Here is a 12085-nt window from a genome sequence, read left to right as displayed (position 1 = left end):
AAAATGTGTGATCCAAGCTTTTTTTCTTCCTAACACAAGATTCATTTATTTTATTTTCAGCTTAGTCCATTTATTAGTCAGGGGTCGCCACAGCGGAATGAACCTCCAACTTATCCAGCAAATATTTTTACGCAGCGGATGCCCTTCCAGCCACAACCCAACACTGGCAAGCACCCATACACTCTTCCATTCATACACATACAGAGACAATTTAGCTTATTCACTTCACCTATAGCGCATGTCTTAGGACTGTGGTGGAAACCGGAGCGCCCAGAGGAAACCTATACGCGAATTCGGGGAGAACATGCAAACTTCACACAGAAACACCAACTGTCACAGCCTGGGGTCGAACCAGCGACCTTCTTCCTGTGAGGGGATCGGGCTACCCACCGCACCCCCGTGACACCCCTAACACGTCATAAAGACTAATAATGTTTAATTTCTGAAGATTTGCAATTTATTTTCTTTACAGTCATTGCTGTGTCTTTTTGTAGATCATATATGTCTTGTATGTCACACTTTTCCCTTGTTTCATGCTTTATTTAACATTTTGCACAGATCATTGTTACATGATGGGTTTGTCTGTCTGTTCATTGGCTGCAAAAACTACAATAAAAAAAATACATAAATCTGAAAACTTGTAACCACTGACTTCCATATTTTATATTCCTGCTACTGAAGTCAATGGTTATAGCTTTTCAGCTTTCTTCATTTTGTGTGTGTGTGTGTGTGTGTGTGTGTGTGTGTGTGTGTGTGTGTGTGTGTGTGTGTGTGTGTTCGCGCTTGTTCAACAGAGGAAAGAAATGCCCAAAGGCTTGAAATAATCTGAGGAAGTCAATTTTCATTTAAGGGTAAATCATTTGATGTGCAAAATGGAGACGTTTTTTCCCTGTTCTCTCAAGTATTTACATAATAAAATAAGTTTTAAACATTTATATAAACAAAAAAATAAATGTATTTTTAGGTAGTTTTATGATGTTTTGTGAGCCAAAGTGAAAATTCTGTCATCATTCACCCTTTGTTTAAAACCTTTATGAGTTTCTTTTTTCTGTTAAACACAAAAGAAGATTTTTGAAGAAAGCATTTACACGTCTCCACTGTCGTGTATTTGTTTTTGTTTTAATAATAAAACCTGCTTATTTTGATCAGTTTCTTTTTAAACAAGATTTATTAATGACATTTTGCTTCTCCAGAATCACACACACACACACACACACACACACACACACACACACACACACACACACACACACACACACACACACACACACGTTTTTCCAGTGTGATCAGATTGTATACAGTAAAAGCTATTTCCATATTCTGATGTTTGGGAGCAGAGTTACTCAAACCTTATTGATGTAGTTATGTGTTGTTTCAAGCTCTTAAATGTTGCTAGTACAATTTATTGTCTGCTCCCTAGAAATGTACATTTAGAGAACATATTGAGTTGCTCCATTCAAATTATTAAATTAAATGTTATTTTCTACTTGGTCTTAAAATGTTCTTAAACCATCATAATACCTGCAGAAACCCTGCATTTATACGACGTCAAGAAAATTAAGAACTAAATTAGCAATTACATTCAAACTAAAAACAAAGAAACACTTCTTAATCATTATTTATGTCTAAAAATTCTTCCTATGTTCTTGTCATTGTAAGATAAAAGAAACTAATAATTTCTATCTTTGATATGCAGATTACATCATTTATTTACACATGCAAACATGAAAAAATATTGTATTAATATTCCGCAATATGATTCTAATAATATAGAAACATTATGGAAACATAATCAGACAAAATGTCAAGAAATGAGGTAATCTGAAACCTGATTTTCAAATGAACCATTTTGTAAAACATTTATGGTTATGGTGGTTTGAGAAAGCCGATAAACTGTTACACTACATAAACTTAGTATGCTTCCATCTTCTTTTTAGACTAATTTAAGAACACATCTTCTCCTAGACTGTCCATACTACAACCACTAAACTGACTCCAAACTATACTGAATTTAGTTGCTATTTCTTTTCCAATTGATTCGACTTACGTTTTTTTCCAAAACTGATGCGGAAAATTCTGAAAAGTCCCATTGACTTGACATTGGAACAAACTTTCTGACCTTATAACTTTGCGCCAGACTGTCATACAGACTTAAGGTTGGGCTCATTTAACTCAGACTACCAATCTCTGCCAATCACTGATGACCTTTCAACTTACTAGCCACACCCTAGCAACCACTTACGGCACCCTAGCAACTGTCCAATAAAATACTAGTGTAAAAAAAACATCATTGACTTAACATTGGACATACATCATACCAATCCATACTAACAATAGACTGATCATACTAGAAACATACTAACGACATACTAATCATACTAGCAACATGCTAAATCACACTAAATTCATGCTAACAACATGCTACTTTATACTAGAAACATGCTAGCAACATGCTAATTCAAACTAGAACCGTGCTAATTTATGTTAGCAACTGCCTAGCAACTACTAAGGACACCCAGACAACCCCTAAGCAACCACCTAGCAATGCCTTCGCAAATGCCTAGCAACCACTCAGTACACCCTCGCAACCAGTTAGAATACCTTAGCAATTACCTAGCAATGCCTTAGCAACCACCAAGCAACACCTTAGTAACCACCTAGGGCACCATAGCAATGCCTTAGTAACCGCCTACAACACTCTTGCAACCACTCAGTACATCTTAGCAATCGCCTAATATGCCATACCAACCACCTAGGACACCCTAGCAACCGTATAGCAACACCTTAGTAACCACTCAGAACACCATAGCAACATCCAAGAAACCACTCAGAACACCCTAGCAATGCCTTAGCAACAACTCAGAACACCTTAGCAACTGCCTTAGCAATGCCTTAGCAACCACTCAGAACACCCTAGCACCCGCCAAGCAATACCTTAGCAACCACCTAGAACACCCTAGCAACCACCTAGCAATGCCTTAGCAAACCCTCAAAACAGCCAAGCAACATCCTAGCAACACCATAGCAACCACTCAGAACACCCTAGAAACTACCTAGAAACACCTTAGCAACCGCCTAGCAATGCCTTAGCAACCAATCAGAACAGCCTAGCAACCACATAAAACACCCTAGCAACGCCTTGAAAACTACAATTACCTGGAACACCCTAGCAACACCTTAGAACTGCCTATCAACCAACCAGAACATTTTAACAACCACCCAAAACACCCTAGCAACTACCTAGCAATACCTTAGCAACCACTCAGAACACCCTAGCAAAGCCTTAGCAACCATTCAGAGCACCCTAGCAACACCTTAGCAATTACTCAGAGCCCCCTCTCAACTGCCTTGCACTAAACATGCCAATCCATACTAGAAACATGCTGACATATTTGTAGTGATCTCTCTATGCCGACAGTTTCAAACATCTTAAAAACTACTTCAATAATTTAAACTTTAAAACTACTTCAGGCTTTCAGACTAGGCTGTCTCAAGACACCATAAAGTTTGTCTACGAACTTTACTTTTCTAGTTCTTTTTAATATTATAACAGTTAAACAATCTATAATGTTTAGAATTGTAAAAAATGTTTAATCTTTAATTTCCTTATAATTACTGGCAAATCTGAGAGCATAAAGAAGCATTCCTACTGCGACATGCTCAGGTGTATCTCTGTCCTCCTTCACAATAGACTACGTTCTGTTATTTCCACAGCAGGTCCGACATTAAATTCAACAGCATTCAGTCTGGCCTTCCTTTATCGTTCTCTACACATTTTAATATATCTTCTTTTATTCTGTCGGTTTTGGTTCTCTCTCTCCCCTTTTTTTGTCCCGACCCCCCACCATTACACTGCAGAGGAAAACAGGAAGAGAATTACCTTGAGCTGTGATAACAGGTTTTTACTGAACACATTATGTGTGTGATTGCCTTTGAATTTCTCCAGCCATTGGATTTTCAGCTGCGCCGTTAAACTGCCCTCATAATACAGCCGACTGAAAATAAACACATCAGACTAAAACCTCTGCTCTCTTTTCAGTGTCACAGTCTGACACAAATCACTGTTTACTAGAGCTGTAACGAGAACTATTTCACCCCAGAGTGGGCTTTTATGTCTTAGAGAAAAGCTGATGGCAAAACTCTGAACTGTGTGTATGTGTGTGTGAGATGTGTTTGTCCTAAAAAGAAAAATCCACACAAAAGCTTGAATCCACCAGTAGTTTAGTGTATAAAATATCAGGATGTTTTTATCCTCAGTGCTCATGTACAGTCATGCAGACCGAGTTATTTTATACTATTATATTTTAGATTTATGTAATTAGATTATACAGTATTTGTTTTTTTGTGTAACACTTACAGAATACTAACCAAACCTTAATACAACAACAAAAAAATTTAGTATGTACAGTAATGCAGATTGTATTATACTGTAAAAAACAGTAACCTATTATTATAAGAATAGTAATATTGATAAAAAAAAAAACATGGTGACGCAGTGGCACAGTAGGTAGTGCTGTCGCCTCATAGTAAGAAGGTCGCTGGTTTAAGCCCTGGCTGGGTCAGTTGGCGTTTCTGTGTTGAGTTTGCATGGTGTCCCCGTGTTCGCTTGGGTTTCCTCCGGGTGCTCCGGTTTCCCCCACAGTCCAAAGACATGCGGTACAGGTGAATTGGGTAGGCTAAATTGTCTGTATGAGTGTGTATGAGTGTGTATGGATGTTTCCCAGAGATGAGTTGCAGCTGGAAGGGCATCCGCTGCATAAATCATATGCTGGATAAGTTGGCGGTTCATTCCGCTGTGGCAACCCCAGATTAATAAAGGGACTAAGCCAAAAAGAAAATGAATGAATAAATAAAAAATCATGACTTCTGTCTGTTTATTATTGATTAATTTTCTAGCATACTTAAAACAAGGAACATTAAAAAAAGGCATTTGTGTCCACAGAACTGCCGCTCATGGGATATTTTCTCTTTTTCAGAGCATTTTCTGTAAACCCTAGAGATGGTTGTGCGTGAAAATCCCAGTAGATCACCATCTGGCACCAACAACAACTTGAACTTGTTACATTCAAAGTCACTTAAATCAACTTTCTTCCCCATTCTGATGCTCAGTTTGAACTGCAGCAGATCCTCTTGACCATGTCTACATGCCTAAATGCATTGAGTTGCTGCCATGTGATTGGCTGATTAAAAATTTGCGTTAAGAAGCACTTGGACAGGTGTACCTAATAAAGTGGCCAGTCAGTGTGTGTGTGTGTGTGTGTGTGTGTGTGTGTGTATATATATATATATATATATATATATATATATATATATATATATATATATATATATATATATGTGTGTGTGTGTGTGTGTGTGTGTGTGTGTGTGTGTGTGTGTGTGTRTATATATATATATATATATATATATATATATATATATATATATATATATATAGTATTATAATATTTTAAATTTGCTACAAATTTTCACAGGCTTGTCAGATAAATTTGCATAAATCAGTCCTCTGGCACCTCTTAAGGGCCAAGTTTTGCAACTACAGTTAAATATTTTTTAACAAATGTCTTGTATGAACTCTAATATACAGTATACAGTATATGCCTTATACTGTTCATTAAATCATTGATTTATTAAAAGAATGGTCCCACTCAGAGACTTAAATACAAAATACACATTTAATATATTTTATACTGTCATTTCAAATAAATACATATTAAGATCCAAAGTTTAAGAATGTGAGAATCTCAGTAAACAACAATGCACAAGATCAGAACTGAAACTCATGGCACACATACTTTTAATAGCCCTGATGTTACAGAGGAGGAGGAGGAGGTGGTCTGGGTCCACTGTGACACTGATACCTGTGGAGAACATCGAGAATAATAACCCCATCATGGTCCATTCAATCAAAAATCAATAAATAAATAAATAAATGTATATATATATATATATATATATACATATATATATATATATATATATATATATATATATATATATATATATATATATATATATATATATAATCCATTCAAATGTATGATAATGCACAAATAATTCAGTGTGATAAAACCTGTAAGAACGCAATTATGAAACATTTACTGCAAAAAATATAATTGTATGAGTTTGTTTCATATAAATATTTGGGAGATTTTATAGTAAGTAATATCACACAAACAAAAATGTTACAGTTTTCTTTGTATATCAGCATGTAAACAAACTAAGATTGACATTCATGTTATACCACAAATCAACAGAAAAGTTCATAAAGAGCGATTTACATTTTAGACATAATATGTTCTGTAATACTGTTTCTGAATGAATCTGATTTTGATCAAATCAATTAGCCACCGATCCATTTATGAACACATTTAGCATAAATTGTTTCAACGAATTACTCATTAGTGACTTGTTTCCACCTACTGAGAGTTTTGGTGTGATAATAAACTGGTAAACAGTAATTAAGTCAAGCTACCAACAGAAAAACACACAAAAGTATTTTTTTTGTCCATCTTATATAATACACACATATTTTATTGTTATTGTATACAGTAGTTATCATACTTAGTATGAACCGGGCTTCACACTTCAACTTTACATAAAGGCTTATTTGACTGTGTGCGTGTTTACAGACCTGGTCTCAGGATCAGTGTTAGGGAAAGTGGACAGAACTCTGTATCCGCTTTGCTGCAGTGCTGTCATGTAGTGACTGGAAGATCCTCTAAACTGCCTGAAGTTAATGTCACTGTGAACCCCACGTAATAGAGAGGCAACTGCTCTCTGCTTCTTATCTAAAAACAACAAAATCCATTTGTGTTTAAGGCGAGACACTGCAGGAAAAACACTTTTTTCAGGGACTTCTCAATTTAAGTGTTTGGTGTATTTTGCCTTTTCATAGTTTTTTTTTTATTCAGTGTAATGTAAAATAAATAAATAAATAAATACAGGTTTAGGTATCCTAATTGTATCTTTGTGCCTGTAGATTTCAATTAACATACACAAAATATTACTGTAGGCCATTTATTAATTCATTTTCTTGTCAGCTTAGTGCCTTTATTAATCCGGGGTCACCACAGTGGAATGAACCGCCAACTTATCCAGCAAGTTTTTACGCAGCGGATGCCCTTCCAGCCATAACCCATCTCAGGGAAATACTGTAGGCCAGGGATGCCCAAATATTTTCGTATAAGGGTCAAAAACCAAATATCATTGATAGCCCTGGGTCAAAGATAAATATACCAAACTATTTTACATTAAAACTGCCATGGGTAATTTCCAAATTAATTTCATAATATAAAAAAAAAATAGAAAACATTAATCATATTAACTAACGTGGTATCCCTTTTTTAATGATAACTTATTGCAATAAAAACATAAACAATCACATTTATAACACAGTAGAGTTCAATGCTGAATACACTAGTCAAGCAGAATCTGCCTATGTCTTGATTTGCTCACCAAAGTCTCTGCATTGTCCTCTATCCATCATATGTACATTTTAAACTAAATCTGATTACTTTACAGCAATTACACTGAAACATTTAATTTCAGATAGCTTTTTGTAGCTCAACAATAAAACAAAAAATATATAAGATTACATCGGCATGGCGGGCTAAATCAAAGGTTACCATGGACCAACCTTAGCCAGCGGGCCCTCGTTTTTTAAGGCTATTTTTAAAAGATTTTTTTTCCTCTGCATAAATCTTCACTTCAGCTGCACTTACACATACAGTACAGCAAACTTCACAGTTTAATTCATATCTGTATCCTGAAGTTTTTTTTACAGGGGCATTTGTTAATACCCAATTTGCCTGATTAGTTAAAGCATTTTGTTCAACAAAAAATTTCATTCATTCATTTTCTTTTCAGCTTAGTCCCTTTATTAATCTGGGGTCGCCACAGCGGAATGAACCACCAACTTATCCAGCATATGATTTACACAGCGGATGCCCTTCCAGCTGCAACCCATCTCTGGGAAACATCCATACACACTCATTCACACTCATACACTACGGACAATTTAGCCTACCCAATTTACTTGTACAGCATGTCATTGGACTGTGGGGGAAACCGGAGCATCCGAAGGAAACCCACGCGAACACGGGGAGAACATGCAAACTCCACACAGAAATACCAACTGACCCAGCAGAGGCTCAAACCAGCGACCTTCTTGCTGTGAGGCGACAGCACTACCTACTGCGGCACTGCATCGCCTCAACAAAAAAATATGAAAATTAATTTTTCTTTCTGTCTGTTTGCAGTATTTTCTGAACTGTGGAGTGAGAAAAAAACTGCACCTGACTTCATGCAGTGCCCAAATTTGTGTGTAAGAAATGTGTGCAAATTTACCCTTTGCTAAGCCACACCAGAAAACCACCACACACCAATCGTGGCTTAGCAACCGTAGCTACGCGCAGGAGGTCTGTCAAGCTTTCGAGCGAGGGAAACAAGCCAAAGCGTTGTGCATATGGATTGTGCAAATCTGATACCCGGTATCCTAAAAGTTTGGACGGGGGGTGGAATTTTTTTCCCTTTCCAAACCCTAAAATCCAATGGGAGAAATCCCAGTGTGGATCACTCTGTGTGAGGGGCGCTAAAAGAGCGGAGTTAAGTTTGTTTTGATATTCCTGACACATGCAGTGATAGAGCGACGCCAATAACTCACACACCACTCATCCTAAAAAGATCTAAATTGTGTTTCCTACAAAAATACAAAGCAGGTTATGTTTCCCAGCAGTCTTTTCTTTTTTTCGCTTCATATTATTATTATACTATCATTATCATTATACTATATTATTATATCATTATTATAACACTGCTCTGTTTAAGCCCTCACAATAGTAGTGATACTAATAGCTAGCATATTTTCATCTGTTTTAAGCTACAAATATTTGAAATTTCATATCAACTGAACAAAACAGAGATATGATCACAATCTGAGCACTTGCGATCAATTAATGTACTTCACCCGCAGCTGTTTTTCAGTCATTCGTAAGCCTCATGTCCATGACAGAGCTACAATTCACCAATGTCTTTTGGAGATTTAGTCATTGGTGATTGTGTTATAGCGGGTTAGTTTCTGCTTTTAAATTTGGTGTCTGATTAGTATTTGCTGGTAGGGAAAAATCTATTTGTTCGCTTCAGCTATTTGTACTTTGATTTGCATTGTAATTAATTAATTTTTTCCACTTAACTGCAAATTAGAATAGAAACTATAAAAATCACACAAACATGTTGACAGTTACAGGTACTGTACATTGTTGTGGGTCAATGATGCTAATATTTGGCACAAATCCATCTATTTCCCCTCAATTTCTGACTGTCCTTTCTATTAATGAATTATGTAGAAGCACTGTCCATGCGTGTTTCCTCGTCGGTTAGTAACGCTATGTTTTATTGAACAGCAATTAATCTATCAGGCTTTTTTTGGCTAAAAAAAAGAGAAATCGTGGTTTAATTAGTTATTATTAAATTATTTAAAAATTTCACCTCTTTTGCTGTGCATGAACTAAGCTGTTGAATGGTCAGTGTATGAGGAAGCCAGGCTAACAATTTTGATTAAATTACTTACTAATCGGTTGCGTATTATGTGTTGATTATACCCCTGTAATGCATACTGCAGTCCTTTTTTGTCTGGCTTTCTTAGATATCTCACCTGTTCACCAAAAAATACTTATTATATCCCTGGGAATGTCTGACACCGGCGCATACTGTAATAGATGTGTCAGGCATGAAAGCTTGACAGGTGTAACAACAGTAACTAAGGAGGGCGGGGCTTAGCGAAGGGTCAATTAGCATATATAATTAGCATGTAGAAAACTTGTAATACAAAAAGTTTGCAATTTGTAGTGTAATAAATCAACTGAAGAAGTACAGAGAGAACATTTGTCAATATCTCTTTTTTACCTACAGTATTTTTCACATACTGTGTGTGTCTGTATGAATTGTATGTATACGTACATCTGCTGGTATCGTGTGTGTCATCCTGCTGGTCAGGTACAAGTGTGTGCATTCCTGTACTTCTTAAAGGAGTCGGTCGTGTCACCATCGGTACTAAACCGGGTAACGTCATTTCACCACCTGAACTAGAACTCTTTACACACAAACACACAAACACACACACACACACACACACACACACACACACACACATACACACACACACGGTAAATGTTTCAATTTACTCTGTAAGTTTTATATGATCAGTTCAGTTGATCTGAAGAGTAAGTGTGAGTTACCTGTGCTTCATTATTTAAAAGCTCTGCCCTGGTTCTTTCCTCCAAGCTGACGGTTACTCCATCCAGGACCTGCAGTGTGGACAGATGCAGTATCACTGGCGGCCTGTGCAGAGATCGCCGTGTCACCTGCAACATAGTAGTAATTATGATTGGTTTGTTGTTTGGTCAGGAGCTCAGTGTGAGGTCTCTTCATGTAGAGTGTTGATTGTGTGTGTTTGCGTGTGTGGGGGACTCACTGGGTTGCCCATTACAGAAAGTTCTAGGAGAGAAGGCAGTGTCTCCAGTTTCTCCAGCTCTGAAATATCCTAGAACACAAGATAAATGCACTTTGTATGTATAACTGTGGGAAAAATTAGAGAACACTCAAATTTCTGTTTCTCTGGACTTAGTATTTATGGTTGTGTGTTTGAGTAAAACTTTTTTGTGTGTAAATACTGTTTAAATACTGATAATATTTCTTGCCAATTTAAAATAATATAATGTAAATTATTAAAAAATGTAATTTAGAGCATTTAATTTTTATAATAGAATACATTCATTGATTCATTCATTCATTTTCTTTTCGGCTTAGTCCTTTTATTAATCTGGGGTCGCCACAGCGGAATGAACCGCCAACTTATCCAGCATATGTTTTACTCAGCAGACGCCCTTCCAGCCACAACCCATTAATAGGGAAAATTAAAACAAATGAAAACCAAAATCCTTTCAGTTACTAAAACAGGGATTTAATAGACCAAATAATGACTTTTACAAATTTTTGCAACTACAACATTTTTTTAGTATCATCCCTAAAGGATGTTTTTGACATGGAAAAACAATTGCACTCTTCATTTTCTCTCAAAGGGAAGACATCTTCCTTAATGTTATCCAATGTAAGGTTTTCTTCCCTTACCTATTTGAAAGTTTTGTGGGAGAAAGATTGTGAAACAAATTTTAATCAAGAAATCAGTCTGCTCTGGCATATTTTTATTTATTTATTTTTTTGTTGTTGTTGTTGTTTTAAAAGTTTTTTATTGAGATATTCATTGACGAATTACAGCAAATTTTAAAACATTTCTTTTTTTTTTGCAAAAAAGAATTCAACAAATTAAATATTACACACACACAAAAAATAAAATAAATAAAAAGTATAAGTAATGAGGATAGACCCAGAATACACTTTTCAAAAAAATACAAAACGTCTAACTCCTAACACCCACCCCACCCCTGGGACAAAAACTTACTGAATAATGCAGTACTGTTGGTGTGATCTCCACCATCTGGGTATTCAACCTACGCTTTCAAGATAAAGGAGGAGACCAAATCTCTTTGCCATTAGAAATCTGATCCTTTTCAAATGTGCTAATTCAGTTAATTCTTCCAGCCAAGATCTATCTGGCATTTCAAAAATTTCAAAAGTGCTACAATATCAAACATACACCATATAGCAAAATGTAATTTTTTTACAAAACTTTTTTGAAACCAGTTCATCTCAATTTCCTAATGTTTCCTTATTTTTCTTTAAGTGCAAATTCAATGTTGGTACTGTGATGCATTTATTCAGGGACATGATTAAGACATACTGGAAAGAAATCCACAAATTAGTTCAGAAGATTGTTGGTAAACCTTTTGCTCTATCTCCAGTATTTTATCTTCTGAATTGTAAAACTGGTGTACATCTTAGTCATGGACTAGAATCTGTGCTAGACCTTAATACTTAACTAGCAAGAAAATGCATTCTTTGTTGTGGTCATTTCCAAACAATTTGTGGATGAATCAGACATTTTCTTACCCATAGACGTATGATTTATGACTGATGATTTCTGGCATATCTGGAATCCTCTATGGGAGTTTTTGGAGAATGTACA

The 12085-nt window shown here is 36.0% G+C and overlaps 1 protein-coding gene across 19 annotated transcripts in view; it reads right to left on the bottom strand.

Annotated features, from left to right (window-relative positions):
- Window positions 1-2035: 2035 nt before the first annotated feature.
- Window positions 2036-12085, bottom strand: part of lrrc9 (leucine rich repeat containing 9) — a 71331-nt gene continuing 61281 nt past the window's right edge. For 11 of the 19 annotated variants that reach the window (XM_073919154.1, XM_073919142.1, XM_073919155.1 and 8 more), the window contains 5 exons: window positions 10475-10543; window positions 10239-10364; window positions 9961-10093; window positions 6635-6791; window positions 5657-5861 (listed from right to left, as the gene is read on the bottom strand). In XM_073919154.1, the coding sequence (XP_073775255.1) occupies window positions 5813-5861; window positions 6635-6791; window positions 9961-10093; window positions 10239-10364; window positions 10475-10543 (534 nt within the window). In that variant the 3' untranslated portion in view covers window positions 5657-5812. Of the gene's footprint in view, window positions 3996-5656; window positions 5862-6634; window positions 6792-9960; window positions 10094-10238; window positions 10365-10474; window positions 10544-12085 lie in introns of those variants that run through there. The other 8 variants (XM_073919145.1, XM_073919144.1, XM_073919153.1 and 5 more) reach the window with 5 other exon arrangements.

This window comes from Danio rerio, chromosome 13 (assembly GCF_049306965.1).
Source record: "Danio rerio strain Tuebingen ecotype United States chromosome 13, GRCz12tu, whole genome shotgun sequence".
NCBI lineage: Eukaryota > Metazoa > Chordata > Actinopteri > Cypriniformes > Danionidae > Danio > Danio rerio.
Note: the sequence above shows the minus strand (reverse complement) of the source record. Positions and strands in the feature narration are given on the sequence as shown.